Source organism: Falco biarmicus, chromosome 8 (assembly GCF_023638135.1).
Source record: "Falco biarmicus isolate bFalBia1 chromosome 8, bFalBia1.pri, whole genome shotgun sequence".
NCBI lineage: Eukaryota > Metazoa > Chordata > Aves > Falconiformes > Falconidae > Falco > Falco biarmicus.
The window spans coordinates 42,351,296-42,370,284 of record NC_079295.1 but is presented as its reverse complement, the minus strand read 5'-3'; the positions used below and the strand labels follow the sequence as shown (position 1 = coordinate 42,370,284).

The 18,989-nt window shown below is 35.4% G+C and overlaps 1 protein-coding gene across 1 annotated transcript in view; it reads left to right on the top strand.

The window, feature by feature from the left end:
- NEB (nebulin) overlaps positions 1–18,989 on the top strand; it is a 131,201-nt gene that overhangs the window by 72,081 nt on the left and 40,131 nt on the right. The window contains exons 72-102 of the mRNA XM_056349161.1: positions 145–249; positions 503–601; positions 1,742–1,843; positions 2,042–2,149; positions 2,980–3,291; positions 3,419–3,523; positions 3,603–3,707; positions 4,284–4,388; positions 5,345–5,452; positions 5,548–5,661; positions 6,425–6,622; positions 7,547–7,651; positions 8,233–8,337; positions 8,425–8,529; positions 8,997–9,104; positions 9,749–9,862; positions 10,353–10,550; positions 11,230–11,334; positions 12,079–12,183; positions 12,492–12,599; positions 12,884–12,991; positions 13,877–13,984; positions 14,616–14,720; positions 14,813–14,917; positions 15,115–15,213; positions 15,430–15,540; positions 15,719–15,823; positions 16,458–16,562; positions 16,994–17,098; positions 18,219–18,323; positions 18,630–18,734. Of these exons, the coding sequence (XP_056205136.1) occupies positions 145–249; positions 503–601; positions 1,742–1,843; positions 2,042–2,149; positions 2,980–3,291; positions 3,419–3,523; positions 3,603–3,707; positions 4,284–4,388; positions 5,345–5,452; positions 5,548–5,661; positions 6,425–6,622; positions 7,547–7,651; positions 8,233–8,337; positions 8,425–8,529; positions 8,997–9,104; positions 9,749–9,862; positions 10,353–10,550; positions 11,230–11,334; positions 12,079–12,183; positions 12,492–12,599; positions 12,884–12,991; positions 13,877–13,984; positions 14,616–14,720; positions 14,813–14,917; positions 15,115–15,213; positions 15,430–15,540; positions 15,719–15,823; positions 16,458–16,562; positions 16,994–17,098; positions 18,219–18,323; positions 18,630–18,734 (3,675 nt within the window). The remainder of the gene's footprint in view (positions 1–144; positions 250–502; positions 602–1,741; positions 1,844–2,041; positions 2,150–2,979; positions 3,292–3,418; positions 3,524–3,602; positions 3,708–4,283; positions 4,389–5,344; positions 5,453–5,547; positions 5,662–6,424; positions 6,623–7,546; positions 7,652–8,232; positions 8,338–8,424; positions 8,530–8,996; positions 9,105–9,748; positions 9,863–10,352; positions 10,551–11,229; positions 11,335–12,078; positions 12,184–12,491; positions 12,600–12,883; positions 12,992–13,876; positions 13,985–14,615; positions 14,721–14,812; positions 14,918–15,114; positions 15,214–15,429; positions 15,541–15,718; positions 15,824–16,457; positions 16,563–16,993; positions 17,099–18,218; positions 18,324–18,629; positions 18,735–18,989) is intronic.

Below are 18,989 nucleotides of genomic sequence, written 5' to 3'. Positions count from 1 at the left end.
GGTGTGATAAATTCAGATATAGTGCTCAGGTTAGAATTACTGCTCTCTTTTTAAACAGTGGAAGTAAGTGCCATTATTTATGAATCTTGCTGGATTGTACAGGGAACAGTAGCTAACAGCGTGGACCCTATTATTTTTTCCCAGGCTATTTACAAGTCTGATTTAGAATGGCTGCGGGGAATTGGATGGTTACCAAATGATTCTGTTGGAATCAACCATGTCAAATATGCTGGAGATCTTTTGAATGAGGTAACAAAATATTTTTCAATACTAAAATTTTCTTAAGGCTACTTGTAATTTCAAGTCTTTTAATGGCTAAATACATCAATATTTTTTAAATTTTTTAAAAAAGTACAACTGGAGTATATCCATAGCATTCACTGTGTTTGGAGAGTTTTTCTTTCCATGTAAACTTTCTTGTTTTGTCTATGTATTCAGAATTGCTGTGTTAGCTATAAAATGTTCCAGTATAATCTGACTGTTCATCTTTTCTGTTCCATAGAGAAAGTACCGCACAAAAGCTGAAACTCTTCCCTTTACTCCAGTGGCAGACAGAGTTGATTATATCACAGCAAAGAACAGTGGTGAAATTCTCAGTGATGTAAGTTTGCTAGCATGTTTCCGGGCTGTTAACTTGGTGTGTATATTTACATAGAAGGTTTTTATTTTTAAAAGGATATTATTTTACCTTTAAAAAAAAAATGCCAAAAAATTCTTGATCAGTCTCTGGGAATTCTGTGAATGTATGACATAAATATGAACAGAACCTCACTAGCTCATCTCCATTGCTTATAAGGGAAGAAGCTTCTCAAGCAGAATAACATCTTTCCTAGACATGTGAAAAGCTAGTGGTAGTTCTGCCACCAGTCCTTTCTTTCAGTCTTGGCTGATAGCATTGGTGATCATGTGTGCAAATAGCCACTTGCATTCTGGCAACCATAATGCTTAATCCTTCTCACTTTTGCCAATATGGATTTACAATTTTTAGTTAACTACTGTTACACTACTGTGTAACAATAAACACGAGCAAAACTGGTGTGCTGTCAGCTTGCCGTTCTTTGTATGTTTTTGAAGGCTAGTTTGTAAGGAGCTGGGCTGTGAACATGAAATTACGACCCACTCTCAGTTCACGAGTTTCTTTTTTTTGCTAACATGTATTAAAGAACAGGCCAAGCTAAACACATTATTAACTCAAACACCGGTAAAAGGCTGGCAGTAACAGTGATACAGTTGAATTGCATGTCATACTGCCATGCAACCACATACACACAGTTGGGCATGTCCTGTGTAGGACATGGAACATGTCTCAATGTAGATACTTGTGGTTGAGAGATGCTAGAATGTTGCATTCACATAGAGATCATGCTGAGTAAAGACATTTGCTCTTAAAAAGCTTAAAATCTATTGCCCTTGTTCAAATACTTCTTCCTTGGCTATTTGCTTTACATCCCTGAAGACCAAACAGGTGGTGTAACTTGGACTTCTGAAGTTTCTTCCCTGTCCCTGCACCTGCCTTGGAACAAGTTTTCAAAATTTTCTCTGATAAATGTTGTAATTTCTTGTCTTGTATGATTTCCTTTTTAAAAAAATACCCATTTGGATGTATATTTAATGTGTTTATCTAATATCCTTGCAAGTTCAGGGGTTTATATGTTATTTCATGCATAAAATATGGGTCTTGGTATTGTTTTCCCAATTTTGTCATGGTGCTGCAAGGCAGTAATTTCTTTCTCTGTTCTAGGTTAAATACCACAAAGCATGGAATGAGGTCAAGTCAAATTATACTCTAACAGATACACCACAGCTAGATATGGCCCGAGAGGCAGCCAGAATTCTTAATCAGGTGTGTGATCTCTCCTTGACAATTTCTATTCACATTAAATAACTCTTCTGAGGAATTTAGAAAACTTGCCTTTTTAAGAACATCCTAAAGGAAGGATTCGTTATCCTTATACTTTAATATAGATTACTATAGATTAATATAAGGTAGCAACTATCATTATAGTAGTTTTGAATTCCTCCTCCCTTTTATTTTCTACAGAATTTGTACAAGGAAAGTTGGGAGAAAGAAAAAGCCACTGGTTACCTCTTGCCTCCTGACACTGTGCAGATCTGTCACGCCAAACACTCAAATGATGTCCAAAGTGAGGTAATAATATTTCTCATTAGGAAGGCAAGTGCTTGGAAGCCTGGAAATGTTAAAGGTCTTGAAAGTTCAACAACAGACAGAAAGCTTTCCATTCAGGAAAGATTTCCATTGCTTTTCATGACCCCTGAAGTCCCCTCTCCTCTAAACAATTCAGCCATCTTTGTTATTACAGGTTTTACAGTTATCAGTGCTGGAAGGTCAGATTCTCCCTTCCACCACCACTTTCTCCAGAAACAGTCCTTTCAAAGTCAACTCAGGTGGACTTCCATATTTTATAGATGCTAAATAATTGAAGTGATGATACAATTATAATATATAGCTCTGATTTAACTTTTTGGCATATTATGGAGGCTTCCTCCTTGAAAAACTGTAAGATGGTATGCATGTTACATTTTAAACTTATGCATAATGTATGTTGAAAATATTGCATGACTATTTGTTTGAATATACATTTTATCAAAAGTGTGATGTAAATACCTTAAATAAGCATCCACTCTTCAGACAGTCTCAAATAATTTGTTACAAAGATGAGGCTAAATGCACTTATTAGCAAAAATTTTTTAACAAGGCTTTCCTCTTGTGTTGAAAGTACTGTTTACTGAAAAATGGTAGCCTATTAGTCTAGAAAATTGTAGTGGAAGGACTATACGAAGTAACATTATTGTTTGTGTCCTATTATCTGGTGATGTACTGAAAACCTAAGACTGCAGTTGACAACTCCCTGTCTCATCTGTTCTTTGTGTTGACAAAACCATAGCTGTTCACAGGTTAAAAACAGAACAGATATAATCAGTGCTGATTTTGTACATGTTTCTCCCCTCTTCCATCAGCTTAAATATAAAGCTGACTATGTCAAGCAAAGAGGTCACTATGTTGGAGTTGCCAGTATGAGAGATGATCCAAAACTGGTGTGGTTTGAGCATGCAGGCGAGATCCAGAATGACAGATTGTACAAATCAGACTATCACAAAACAAAGTCCAAAATTCACATCCCTCCGGATATGGTGTCCGTTGTAGCAGCAAAGGAATGTCAGACCTTGGTCAGCGATGTCGACTACCGCCAATACCTGCATGAATGGACATGCCATCCTGACCAAAATGACTGTATTCAGGCAAGGAAGGCCTATGATCTGCAAAGTGATGTAAGTGTTATTACACACATACTGTGTCATTTCCACTTAGTTTGGTCTAAGTGTAGTGTTCATATTATGTAAGACTGAAAAATGTCATGCTAAATTATTTCTTTTCTTATTATCTTTTATGATTTAGAATATTTATAAATCAGATTTGGAATGGCTTCGTGGCTGTGGTTGGATTCCTCTGGATTCAGTGGAACATAAGAAAGTTAAGAATGCACAAGAGTTGATAAATAAGGTAAGAGAAAATATTTTAGCAGTTTGTGATTAGCTCTTCTTTCTCATGCACAGTGTTTAAGTATTTCATCTCTTTACAGAGAGCATATACAAAAGAAGCCCTTGATAACTTTTCCAATTATACCAGCGTGGTTGACACTCCTGACATTGTTTTGGCAAAGATTAACTCTGTCAATCAGAGCGATGTACGTACTTTTTTTTTAAATAGAAACTGTTGTATTACTAGAATCAGTAGATGACTTAATTGGTTTTGCTAAACTGAGTTTAGCCTTGTGTGTGTGTATGCACATGCATGCGTCATTAATAATAGACTTTTGTTGGTATAAATAAGTTTAGTAAGAAGTGACATAAATGAACAACACAATACTGCTATCCAAAATAATTTAGTATTTTTTCTGTAGAAGAATATAGCAAGTCTGTTATTTAAAGTTTACCTAAACTTTGCTTACAGTAGTTCAAAACTAAATCTTGTTCTTGGTGAACAAGTTAGTTGTGTAGTGCTAGTGGAGCTAGTGGTGTTGCTACTAAACTGTATTTGCTGATCAGCATGTTTAACTTCACTAGAATAATGTATGAATTTTGTTGTGTGACATATTTATTGATGACATTTGTCTGTGTACTATAGTGGTTGGAATGTGCTACGCAATGTTATTGAGGATATGATAACATAACACAAAATTAATGTCTACTTTTAATAGATGGACTAATTGGGATAACTTATTTCTCCTGAGGAATTAACATTGTATTTTTTTCTTTTGTAGCTAAAATACAAAGAAACGTTTAACCTTGAGAAAGGCCAATATATTGGGTCTGATGATACTCCCGCACTGAACCATGCCAGAGACATGTCCTTACTATACAGTGATGTAAGATTCAATAAATAGCTAAGCTTTAATTTGTTTGTTCTGAAAGCAACATAATGTGGAGTGGACTTCAGAAAACTGTTCTGTTTCTGTCTGCTGGGAGGCTCTGGGAAAGTTATTTAATCTCTGTTTTCTTCAGTTTTTCCCACTTTGGATCATTGGGATAAGGATAATTTCCTTCCTTACTGAACTGATCTTAAAGCACTGCTGTGTGGGGTGTTTGGAAGTAGCAGTAGCAGAATTTGTGTGACAAAAATAATTTAATTGCCATCCAGCAGTATCTTCCCAGACTCCGATGAAATCTACATTTATTTTTTAATGAGAAAAATCATAGGTGGTTTACATTATTAAGCAGTTACTTTTGAGTAGACTCACTAGTTTTAATGGGAAATCTATTTTTTGAAAATATTAAGTGACTACTCATTCATATGAGTAGGTGCTTCATGATTTAGTCTGAAGGTAAAATAATATAAATTAAATAAATATACTTAATATTTAACAAAATATAACATTAGAAAAGTGCCACTGGCACATAATGTTCTTATAATAAACAATATCATTACTGGAAGATTTTTCATAATTTTGAACTTACATCTATAACATTAGCAATGTCAATTTTACACTTCACTTTTAAACAAGAGTTCATATATATATTTTGGATACTTTTATTACTCTTCCAGATGAGAAATGTTGAATTCCAAATATAGTAAAGAAAGTAGAGATCAGCTCAAATTTGTGCTCAGGTACCTTCCTGAATGGGAACACTTACTCTGTTTGCCTTACACTGAATAAGTGTTCAGAATTAACATTCTTTGTTTACTTTATTGGAACACATCGTGGAATACAGAGCTACTCAATAAAAACAGCCATATTCCATGTGTGTATAAATGGCAGAGTCAGGTTTCTTGGGATGTATAATGGATATTTTATCAAAACCTGTATATGTTGTGTTTGTCTAGAAACGCTATAAAAATGCTTGGGAAGTTAGCAAGCCCATTGGGTATACTTTGGATGAGAAATATGTTCCACTTGTTGGAGCGAAGCATGCCAACTACATAAATAGTGAGGTTAGTATGAATTTTCCATTCTTTCTCTTTTTTTTTCCTTTTTTCCTGTATGTTGTTAGAATGAACTTTCAAATTTCCTCATAAATGTTTTGCAGCTTAAATATAAGGAAATATATGAGAAGCTGAAAGGCCATTACCTGGCTGGGAAGGAGATTGGTGATTTCCCCAGTGTCATTCATTCACTAGCATTCCAGAAAATGAGGAGTGCGGTAAGGAGAATTAGTCTTGCTATAGTATTTTCCATTTTCTTTATTTTAGTGCGACATATTTAAACATAAATAGTGCAATGCTTAATAACATCAGTAAAAGTGTTTTCAACATGCTGATGTTTCCTGAATGATTATTTTGTATGTGGATTTAATAATTGAACTTGAAATTATTTAGGACATTAAGAAGTGGTTTGTTTAGCTATTACACATAGTAGAATAGGGAAAAAAAACTTTTCTCTATTTCAGTTTAAAAATCTGAGCCATAAGAAATAACACATGGCTTGGGATTCTTTTGCTGTACAAAGAAAAAAGTGTTAATTTTGAATGGAAATAGGAATTTAAGAACTAGAAAAGTAAAATGCACGTTTGGTATTTGTTATTATCACCACTCACATATAGCATATCACGCAGGGCATAAAGTTAGTATAATCCCAAGTATTCTTCATTTGGACAGGGAGATTTAACTAGATTAAAAACATATTTGTAGCATGAGACCTTTCTTATCTTGAAGTCTTGTTAATTTTCTCACCACCTGTTAAATCTGCTAATGAAGGTCATTCTTGTCCTTCTAAAACCTCATCAGAGTAAATGGTGATTAGTACTGAAGTTAAGATTTTGTCCTTTTGAATCCCGTGGGAGTTTAGCTACTAAATCCAGAAAGCATGCCTCAGATTATGCTATAATCTGTATCCTACTAAAGTCAAAATTATGCAGAAAAACACTGTTCTCTCTTCTTAGCTTTTCCCCACTCTTTCCTTTTTAGTTGGCATATAGAAAGAATTATGAAGACACCAAAGCAAATGTTCATATTCCAAGTGACATGATGAATCATGTGCTAGCAAAGAAGTGCCAATATATCCTCAGTGATCTTGAATATCGAACTTACTTCCATCAGTGGAGCTGTTCACCTGAAGAAAATGATGTTATTCAAGCCAAAAAAGCCCAGGAAATTTTGAGTGATGTATGTGTTTCCTTTATTTGTTTGACATTTTAGTAGCCTTTCATGTAATTTTTTTTTCCAAGGTATTTAATTATAAAATACATTCCAATATCTTCCATGGTATTTAAATATGAAATTAATAGCCATGGTCTTAGATTGCTTAGTAGCATAGCAAAAATTACATTTTCAGTTTTCTTTGGGACATTTTAGTGGTCTCGTTATGGATTATTCATTTGTAAATCAGAAGATTTTTTAAGTCAGCATTTATGAAACCTTCCCAGTGGTCACTGCTATCAACATTTAATCTCTTTTTGACTGGATGAGACTGTATAGAATGCTTGCCATCTGGCACATGCAGAGAAGAGATGTGGATGTGCCATGGTACAGTCAGAATGTTGCTGCACTTCAGCGATCATTATGTATTGTAATTGGGAATGCTGTAATTTGCAAAGGGACCAGGACAGTGTCCGCAATCCTCCTGGATCCAATGGGTCTGGAAAAGGCTTTTCTTTGTTCATTTGGGGTTGTATCACTCCACAGAATATAGGCTGAGTGAGTGGCACACTGAACCACAACACTTTTTCATATTATATAGTCAACAATATCTCAACTTGGGCAAACCAACCTTCCTAATAAAATCTGATGATGTGTTAATTGCCTGGCCTACTATTATGCTTTAGTATTTGGTCTAGTTTCCCGTGCAAATCCAGTGGGTAAAAAATCATTCTGTCAAACCGTAAGATGGGCTAGTCTTTTCTGTGCTCATATTTAAACTTCCAAATAGATTGGAATTACTGAATGAGCCTGGTTCAGATTCAGTGGTAACCTTCTGCACTGACTTTGCATGAGTGGAAGGTAATGAACATTGAGAAGAAACAAGTACTACTTTCTTCAAGGTGAAGGAAAATTTCTTCCTGACTTAATAGTCTGTTTTCTTCCATATAGGTGGTATATAAAGATGACTTAAATTGGCTGAAGGGACTTGGATGTTATGTCTGGGATACTCCACAAATCCTGCATGCTAAAAAATCGTATGACCTCCAGAGCCAAGTAAGCACATTTTCCTCAAATAAGTAAATATCCACAAGATTTTTTTCTTCCATTTATGATTCACTGGGATTGACAGCTGTCCTAGTCCAGAGCAGAATGAAGTGATTCCTATCACATTAGAAATATTTTGTTCAAACTATTATAATATACTCTTACAGTTTCATCTGTAGAGACATGACCAGTTTTATTATTGAAGGAGCAGAAAAATTGGAAGAATAGAAGGACAGCAAGGTTATGTTTTTTAACAGTGAGAAGACAAAGCATTGTCTTTCTGTATGCCCTTCTGTGCACAAGATACCCTCAGTGAGACATTTGTGTTGGGAAAATAGTTGTCTCTCGCCTTGCTGATTGTACTCTTGGCCTGCTAGATGCTATACAGTAATGTACAATTTTCATTATTCCTTAGTTCAAACTGGCTGTATATTAAGTATTTCTTTCCTATGGCTTTTCACTTTTAAAGTAGGACTTAACTGGGCCATAATCCTGGGCTTCAGTTGTCCAGAATTGATTTTAAAGGAAGCTGGCAGAGGATTTCCTGGTCATTTTCATCATTTATGTTTTCTTGTGTTTTGTTTCCTTAGATAAAATATACAGCTGCAGGAAAAGAGAATCTGCAGAACTTTGGTGTTGTTACTGACACACCTCTCTATGTGACTGCTGTGCAGAGCGGTGTAAATGCTAGTGATGTGAGTCTCCCCATTTGTTCTATTGAGACTTTAACCCCTGCTCCTTCTGAGAACTGAAACAAGTTACCTGAATGTTTCATCTTACAGGTGAAATACAAGCAAGAGTACCACAAAACTAAGGACAAGTATACAACTGTGACTGAAACAGTGGATTCTGAGAGAGTTCAAAATTTGAAACATCTCTTTAGCAATGTAAGTGTTTCTGCATATTATTTTTTTTTCTGCTAAAGGTGCTACTGTGTGAGATTGTTTTATTTAGTTTGTTCACACTGAAGATAAATACCCAAACATGGAGCTTATCAAAGCCAGTGATAACTCTGTGGATGCTTGAGCATGGGGAAGGTGCTGCATTTTAGGCAAAGCGCATGTTTTCTAGCTGTAGTTCCAGTCTTGTCAAAATACATGCATTGATAAATGGATTCCCTGAAGAAAATTGCACCTGAATAAAGTTAATCCTTGTATAAGAATGGACATGAATAGTTAGAAAGCATTTGTCACCCTTTATGTGCACTGTCAAGATTAAACTAGTGTACAGCCTCTTGATATTAAGTAATAATTATGATGTATAAATAAAAACAGAAAGGCTTTTGATTTCTATTGGTTGTTGATTATTACCCAGGAGAATAATTATGCCACTCAGACTTTCTATTTTCCCATAGAATCTCTACAAGGAAGCCTGGGAAAAAGTGAAAGCAACTGGCTACATAATGCCCACTGATGCTGTATCTCTAGCACGTGCAAAAGAACTGAAGCATAATGCTAGTATTGTAAGTGAATAAAATAATTTCTTCTTTTTTTAATTCAGATCATCAATTCTAGGAATAAAAAAGTTTGGGTTTTTTTTAATTATCTTCTGGTTTTAATTTAGATATACTATGTATCTGTTTTCTGTGACGGTCATTTGGATAACAGATAGTCCTTTGCTGCTTCTTTTCATGGAAAGAAATGTCACATTTAATAGTAATAGAAACTGTTTCTTGAAAATGTCTGGTTAGGGTTTTTTTAGTCTCAATTGCAGAAGCATCCAGATCAGAAAAACACCAAATGTCTTCGAATGATGCTTTTCCAAGTACAGAAGTACATAATTTTGCGCTTTACTGAACTGAGGCTTACAAGAGCTTACTGCCTTCATGGATACCTTTAAATGAAAGAGCTGGAACAATAAATATTATCTACATCTATTTATTTTTAAATTTTTCTAGTCAGCTGTTGTGGTTTTTTTATAGCATGATAGTTATGATGTGCTTCCTTTGGCATTTAAAATAAAATAGAAAACCAAGATCCTGCTTTAAAAGGCTTTATCTGCTTGTTGGACTCAACTAAATATTTTGCTTACTGGTGAATTTAGTTCCAAAAATACAGTTGACTCGTTAGTGTCAGTTATTTTTTGCCTTTCTTTGTGTCTGCTTAGGTAAAATACCGAGAAGAATATGACAAGTTTAAAGCACTGTACACGCTACCCAGAGGCGTTGAGGATGATCCTAATACAGCAAGGTGCCTTAGAGTTGGAAAGCTTAATATCGATGTAAGTGATGTTTTCTGATGTGTGTTTTCCTGATAAAACCATACTTACCTCAGAAGAGGCTACTCAAAGAATCCACACACCTTCATTCAGATATCATATTTCCACATGCATTTGGAAGTGTTCAGTATTTGCTAAATTCTATAATACACTTACAAATGTCTTTCCAAGCTTATGACTCAACTGTTAAATTACATGCATGGCTTAAACCCTTAGTGTAATATGTTTATGTATAAAACAGAGCACTGCATAATTTACCTCCTTTTAACATGTGAGTACAATGAAAATTTGACATATCATATTCTATCGCCCTTGTTAAGGTTCTGCAAATTATTTTTAGAGTAGGCAAGATGTAAATTTTTAGTCATAGCCAAAGTGATTGTTCTCCCACTAAAATTCCATAAAAATATGAATAGTTTTGCTTCAAAATTGTCGACAGTTAATGCTTCAGACTATTTGTCAGCATTATTAATGTACTCTTTTAACTCTTCAGCGTCTGTACAAGGAAGTCTATGAGAAGAATAAAGCCAAAGTCCACATTATTCCAGACATGGTAGACATAATTTCTGCTAAGGATGCACAGAAGAAAGTCAGTGAAATTGATTACCGCACTCATCTCCATGAATGGATTTGTCTACCAGATCTTCAAGTCAATGCCCATGTTCGAAAAGTAACTGATCAAGTCAGTGATGTAAGTTCACAAATCATGTGTTCGTGGCTCACTTTTTTAAAAGATTTTTGCACTGATGCTCTGTCAGAAGAGATGATTTAGCAAAAACTTAGTTGGAGCAGTCTGAAGCTGCCACTTGAATCTGTTGCATGATGCAGTGCTAAACAACATCTGTATAATTTTTTTTGTAACACTTGGCAGTAAGTGTGTAGTTGAGATGTGACTTAGTATGCGTGATTTCAGTGTTATCGTGTAGGCATTGCATCATAAAATTACGGTTCTATCAGTTCACCTACCCCGTCTGTAAATTGTCCTTTATTATTTGGTTGCATAAGATGTGGAAACTTTGGAAGTTTGAGAAAATTCTGGTGGTGTGAAGCTTCTTGTCTTGCAGAAGTCAGCCCGGGAGTAGGCCAGCAATATATCAGTAAATCATTGTCCAACAGGATATGCAAGTAGCTTCTTAAAAATCATTGTTTAGGTTTTTTTATTTATTTCTTGGCCAAACTGAAGCAATGAAGAAAAATTATTTAAATTCCAGAAGGAATTGTTTCAATTTTGCCAAACCAAACTCAAAAAGTCAAAATATTAGAAACTTCACTTGGCATCATTTGGCAGTTCTGTTTCAGACTGATTTAGCAATAAGGGACTAGATCCTTGTGGAAGACTTACAGATTGCTTCTTTGCTCTGGTACCTTAGGTGGTATACAAGGATGATCTTAACTGGCTGAAAGGCATTGGCTGCTTTGTTTGGGACACTCCTGAAATTCTCCATGCCAAACATGCCTATGATCTTCGCAGTGATGTGAGTGGATACACTGGTTTTACTTCTTAGTTTTTTTCACTCTGTTGTATTAAAAGGATGCAGTAGCTTTATTCTACTCTAGGTATAATCTGGAAAACGTTATAAAACCTTGTCTGCTGAAGTATTCATTAAATAACCATATATGGTTATTTAAACTTTGCTGCTCTAGAAGTAGGTATTGTCAGGTTACACCCCATTCAGGAAAGCATTAAGTATATGTTTAAATACTTGTCTTCTCAGAAAAGCACTTATAACAGTAATTCTTCATTTAGAACCCTTGAAGTAAAGAAGAAATTATGCACAATTAATTAAAAAAAAAAAGTATTTTGTTGTTGATTTTATGATCTCTTTTTCTTCTCTCAAGATCTTAAGACACATATTAGTTTGGGATTAAGCCATTAAAATGGGAGAATAACCATTATGGTTTTTGAGAATGTACGTCCCTTCATAAATTCTGTATCAGAAGTACCTTGGATATTTATCATATGATACATATGCCTATTCTATGAATGAGTATTGACATTTCCTAATACTCCTTGATAAAACTTACCAGCTGTTCTTATGTAGTAAGGTGCCATGTTCATTTATTCAGCCATAATTTCAATACGCTTTCTGTTTAAATGCTGGTTCACTACTGGAATAGTTCAGTAATAAAATAATAAATATTGTAAATATAATGATATAATAAATTCAGTTAACAATGACTAACCTTACTAATTATAGTTCTTGAATTTCTCTCTGCAGATTAAGTATAAATCTAAGGCAGAAAAAATGAAGAATGACTACACTATGGTCACAGACACTCCTGTCTATGTCCAGAATGTCCTCAGTGGCTTGAATGCTAGCGAAGTAAGTGTTTGTTATCACCTTTCACCCCCAATATTGCATATGCTATTACCTCACAAGTTCTAGAAATGTGACTCTTAATATTTTTTAATAATTTCATTTTAATTCTTTAATCATTGCCTGTTACCTATAACAGATTGCTTATGCCTTTATTAAAGATATGAGAACATAGTCAGTAAAATCAATAATTGCCTGAATCCAAAATATTTTCATCCAGTTTTTTAGAAGTTCCCTTATATATGCAAACAAGACAGACTGTGAGAGAACATCACAATTATGACTCTCCTCTAATTACATTTCCTTTTTCTCAGGCTGTCTACCGTAGTGAATATATGCACAATATTAAAGGCAAAATGATTCCTACTGATAAAACAGTAGATCTGGAGCGGGCATATCATGCGAACAAAATACAGAGTGAAGTAAGTATAAAACTTTTGGGTCCACAGAGTTTCTGATCTTCAAAAAGCAAATGCTTTAAAGGTTAATGTCTGTTTTTAGCTTTTCAGATGAAGAAGCTAGATTTCACTGCTCTAAAATGAAAGCAGGAAAATGTCCTCATTTAAGTTACAAGTATGCGTTATAATGTGGATGTGGGGAAAATCTTTTGCCAATTGCGATTAAGAGATTTCCTATTCAGCTAATGAATACTGTCAAGTATTACATGCAGTTGTCACAAACTCTCTCTTGCTCTCTTCTGTTGCAGAATTTGTATCGCTGGGCTGGTGTAAATGCTCTGCCTACTGGATACAGTCTTCCCGCAGATACCCCCGGCTTTCAGCATGCTAAACATGTCCAATACATTGGCAGTGATGTAAGTAATGTACTAAGTTCTTCTGCAACATAGGTTGCAAGGGAATATTTGATGCACATCCCATATGAGCACACACTGTTTGAGACAGTTTTTTCTCCGGTGTGAAATTGCTTGTCAGAGAGCAACAAGAGTGGGGTAGTTCTGTGTGGATGCCTGAGCCATGAACTGAGGGTGACCATGACATAGGTAGTGATCTCATCATCCAGGGTGAAGTCCCACTGTACCTGAGCAGGGTGAGCAGAGCAGGGTGCTGGTAACAGGTTGCATCAACAGTCCCAGATGAGGTGAGGAACCAGGGCCAAGGTCCAGCTAGGGAGATCCAGTCAGGAGCCACAGGAAACAGAGCAGAGATTGGAGACAAGCTACCTCTGACATAGGTCCAAGGTAAATCCAGGAGACAAGTTACCAATAACACCAGACCAATGTCCATGCAGCAAATGAGGACAGTGGCAGGGCTGAAGAGAGGTGTGCTTACAACAGAACTCAGGCAAGGCCTGACATCCCAGATGTGGCTAGTCAGGGCAATTATATCTTTATTAGTGCACTCAAGCCCCAACACTGATAATGTTTGCCTTAACAGATTTAAAATGTTACCAAACCCCATGATTATCTTATGCAATTACTATCAAAATACATATTTCCTCAGGCAGATGTGGATACCTTATTGAATGTAAGAGAAATTTGAAATGTTATTAATCTTGGGCTACATGAAAAGTAAAAATAATAGTGATATGTAGTGTATTTAACTCTGATATAGCTACATCTCACTTGTTTATCTCTAATAATCAATTTATACTGCATAAATTACTGTCAGAACTGCAGTGTAACTAGAATTGCAATCAAATTTAGTTTCTGTATGGTTTTGTTCCTTTTTCCACTTTATAGCTGAAATATAAGGAAGCCTATGAACACATGAAAGCTAAAGGCTATACTCTGGGACCTAAAGATGTTGGGTTTGAAAATGTGAAGAAAGTGAATCAAGTCATTAATGAGGTACAGTAAATACATGTATTTGCTTTCAGTTCTATTTGTAGCACCCAAAATACAAATGATGAGAATACGCTTACTGGGAAGGTTGTGGGATCCCTGTTCTTCAGGGAATTTAAGAGCAGTTTAGACAAATATCCATCAGAAATGGCAAGAGATCATTGATCAAGGCTTGGAGTTGGGCTATGTGGTTTTTTAAGGTTCTTGATAACTTTCTGTCATCCCGTAAAATTGTTACCATAATATAAAACAAATTGCAGTCTAATTTTATTAACCATTGTGCTGCTACTCGATTAAAGTTGCATAGAAATTATTGTATCTGTATGACATTGTTTTAGGTCTTATATGTATGTATTCACTTATTTGATCATTGTCTTTAATAGGTCGAAAATTAAGCATACATATTTACATGTTTGTAGAATAGAGTCTCAGATTCTCCATGTATTAGAGGTGCTGCTATCAAAAAACAGTTGTGGAAAATCTTTGCCTGATTAGAAAATAGTATGCTTGCTCCCTTTTCCATGTTGGTTATGCAATACCTAGCAAAAATCGGCCCTTAAAAGAGAAGCACTTACACTGCCAAAATACTTGCCATTTTAAGTTTTTAAGATGTCAAATGCTCTCTCCTTTGATACAGAGGTTGTATCGGGCAACATACCACAAGAACAAGGACAAGATTCATACTACTCCAGACACACCAGAAATCCGTCAAGTCAAAGCAACACAGGAAGCTGTCAGTGATGTATGTGTCTTTCTAACATAAAAACCAGAAGAGATTTAGAATATTCAACATGACCAAACATGTGAAATGCTGTTTTTTAATTTGTCTTTCAGCTGATCTACAAGTCAGATTTCTTTAGGATGCAGGGACACTTGATTTCCTTGCCATACACTCCTCAGGTGTTGCATTGCCGCTATGTTGGGGACATCACAAGTGATGTAAGCAACTTCTGTTAAGATACCTGGTATTTGAATACAACAAGCCTAATACTTTTAAACTGAAAGTGGAATTTGGCTTCTATCATTTGCATTCTATTCTGTAATAGCTAAATGCTTTGTCTCTGTGTTTGGGGACTGATTAATAAAATTATCCCAGAAGTTAACTTCTGATATTTCTTTTTCTAATTGCCTCACAGAATAAATACAAAGAGGATCTGAAGTGGCTGAAGGGCTTGGGTTGCTTTCTGTATGATACTCCTGATATGGTCCGTGCTCGTCACCTGCGTAAGCTTTGGGTAAGATTTTTCTTGTGAGAACCACGTATAACAATGATTGATTTATTTACAAACACGCTGTGTACTTGCAGAAAGTACATGAAAATGAGTAAAGACTTATGACAGAATTTCTCGCCATGCAGTTGTTTCAAAACACTGTTAGGTTACACTGTAAAATTTTCTTTACTATCAGGAATAATAAAAGCTTCCTAAGTAATACTGCTTTTCTTTTTCCAGTCTAATTACATATACACTGATACTGCCAAGAAGATGTGGCCTAAATACAATGTGGTATTGGATACTCCTGGATACAGAGCGGTTCAGGAGCTAAAAACCCATTTGAGTGAAGTAAGTTCGGTATTATTTTTGCACACCTTTGTTAGCTATGATTAAGCTCAGACTCTCTCACTGGTTGTTTTGGTTTTTTTTTTTTAATGAGATGTTGTAATTGCGAAGCTGTGATTGTTCTGCTGCTAAACAACTGTATGCGACAGAAGAAATAACTCATGGACCTGTCTTTTTCCAGTTGGTTTACAGAGCTGCAGGCAAGGAGCTGAAGACAAAATACACTTCCGTCCTCGATACACCTGACTTCTTAAGAGCCAAGCAAGGACAAAAAATACAGAGCCAGGTGAAAAAAAACGTACTGATAAAAAACCTATCAGGGGATCCCTCTTTCTTTCCAGGCCATTTCAAGGCAATGTAGAATTCCTAGAGAAAACATTTAAAATTACTATTGCTCGTTTTTAAGTGGCTATGGATTTTCATGTTGGCCATGTCTCTGTGGTGGAATTGTTCAGCTTTGTCCATCTGAAATAGTGTTGAACCCTGGTACAGTTCTGTTCAAATTCTCTGAAAATGTGACTTTGTCAGAAGAATAAGTATTTTCATCTACCATTATTCATCATCATTTCTTTATTCATGTATTAACTACAAATTTTGTGGAGTTTTTAAATTTGCAGAACAAAACAGACCTCATGCATGCTTTTATGTAAAGCTAGGTCTGAATATAGGGCAGAGTTCGTTAACGTCACATACACTTGACTTCTTGGTTTGTGAGCATGTTACTGGCAGTTACAAAATGTCAAGAGTACTGATAGAGAAAGATGAACTGAGATGGTATGGAAGAGGAAAGGGCACATTATTTTTTCATCCAGTAAATTATGTGGTTATGTGTGCATTGTGAATTTACAGATATTTTTCAGAGACATAAAGTAAAACTTACTTGAAATGTATATGTTTTGATTCTTTTCTTCTTGCTGCAGTACTTGTATGTGGAACTTGCAACGAAAGAGAGGCCCCATCATCATGCTGGTAGTCAGACTCCAGCCTTTACACATGCTAGGCATGTAAAGGACATGGTCAGTGAGGTAAGATATTTGGGTTTCTTTGTTTGGTACCGCTATGCTGAACTGTTCAGAAGTTTTATTTCTAATTTTAGTGATAGTTTCATGGCTCAAATCTGTTTACTCTTAATTTAGTTTTTTGTCTCTTATGCTCACGTTCAACATTTCTTTTATAAATTGTAATAAAAGAGTACAATATTTTAATATGGTTTAATATTTTATAAGGTACCTGTTTGTAAGTGTTTGTTTGTAGAATCTGAGGTACACTGGCTGCAGGACCAAGAAGACCTAGGAAGCTAAAAAACTGAGCTTGTTTCCCGAAGTTTTGACAGAAGCTCTTCACAAGAATTACTTTATGCACTTGGTGTAACACCCCCGGGCATTAACATAATACCAGATTAGCAAATGCTTCTAAGATTAAAGATATAACTTTTCCCTTTTGTTGTCTCTCTTAGAAAAAGTATAAAACCCAGTATGAGAAGATGAAGGACAAATACACACCTGTCCCTGACACACCAGTCTTAATCAGAGCCAAGAGAGCATACCTGAATGCCAGTGATGTATGTAGTCCATGAACACTTTGACTGCTGCTTTTTCTCAGTTTCTTTACAAAAAAACCAGAAGAAGGGTCAGTGGGGAACAAACATGCAAAGCATAGAATATCTCAGTGTGGGTCATGAAGTAGGTCACCCCATTTGCACGTACATTTCCATTTGCTATTATGGTGATTTTTACGTTTTTACTTGGTGTCACTGTAATGCTTTTTTTTTCATTCATTATAGTTAATTTTCATTTGCCATTGCACAAACTAAAAATAGATTTAAAGTAATTTGCTTACACGTGGAATCTCTAAATAGTGCAGAGTGAAATGATTGATGCTGGAGCCTTGATAGAATACCTTGTGTCAGATATTTTCATAACAGTTTTGTGTTAGAAGTAAAGCTGCATGTCACTGAGAATGTGCTCATTTTTTAATTTAGAAGTAGGTTAGAGAGAAAAATTATTTGAGCTGCTGCACATAAGGTTATTAAGGTAAAATTGATTTTTCCTTCAAGCGTGGAATAATGATTTGTGATTTAAGGCAATGGTTAAGAGTACTTTTCTCATTCATGAGATCTTTGCTATATATTTCGGATTGCATGTTGCATCCTGGAAGGATATGTGCTGGGCAGGTGTTTTATTCTAGTGATTAGTCTTACTGCTCTCTTAAGAATGATCTTTAAATACTTCCAAGGAGCGTCCCAGTTCTTTTGCACGTCTGAGTTTCTCCTCTGAGAAAGTCTTTCTCCGAAGTCTGGGATGATCGTCCTGCTTTCTTCTAGATCAGGACATGGAAGAAAGGATAAGTAGGTTTTTTATTGCAAAAGTGGCACTTTTGCTGCTCTAGAGAGTAGTCCTGTGATACATGGATTCTTTTTTTCTCTGTCTTCAATATAAAAGTGAATAGGGTGAAATGTTTCTTTAGATGTACCAACTCCTTTTCTTTCTATTTTTCACCATAAGTTTCAGTCAATTTGCCATTGATGCAGGCAAATGCAGCTTCTTAAAATTCCTCAGGGCTTAGATTAGGATGTTAAACAGCAACATATCCCTGGATGTCATTCCTAAAAGGCAGGAAATTTAACTGAAACAGTTCCTGACAGGTAAATATAATATTTTATATGTTATTTTTCTTACCAGTTGCGCTACAAAGAAACCTTTGAGAATAATAAGGGCAAATACCACACGGTGAAAGATGCTTTGGATATTGTCTATCATCGAAAGGTCACCGATGATATCAGTAGTGTATGTATACAATATTTTCATTCCTAATTATTTGCCATTTAATAACCTAGATTATGCCATTTATGCTGTTGTTCTATTTAAGCGTGTCAAATAATCAGAAAAATATGATCAGCACTATTACTAATTAGCTTCCTTCCTTCTTTGGAATATTATACACTTGATTGCCTTTGATGTTACAAAGGTGAATGCAAGTTAATCTCATTTCCACTGTTTTAGTTCTGATGTTTCGGAAAAAGGAATGACTTGAAATGGCATGGTCTAGAGTGTTCTAAATTGTTTTACTCAGTTCTTCAATTTTCTTTGTAGGTGAAATATAAGGAAAATTATATGAGCAACTTAGGAATCTGGAGATCAATCCCAGACCGTCCGGAGCATTTCCATCATCGTGCAGTCACAGATGCTATTAGTGATGTGAGTTCAAATAGGTCCTGGATGTGAGAGGCTGAAAGTTATAAGTAGATTTCCAAAATGAAAACCAAGTCTCAGTTCTTGAGAAAGGGGAGGCAGCTGAAATTTGTAAAAGTGATTTACACTTTCACCTGCCAGATCTGTGAAATGACAGAGCAAATCAGATGGCTAAAATCGCAGCCCATCTCCTTTTGAAATTAACAGAACAGTCTTAATTAATTTCAGTTGCATTTGCTTAATTTGTTTGTTAACACAATA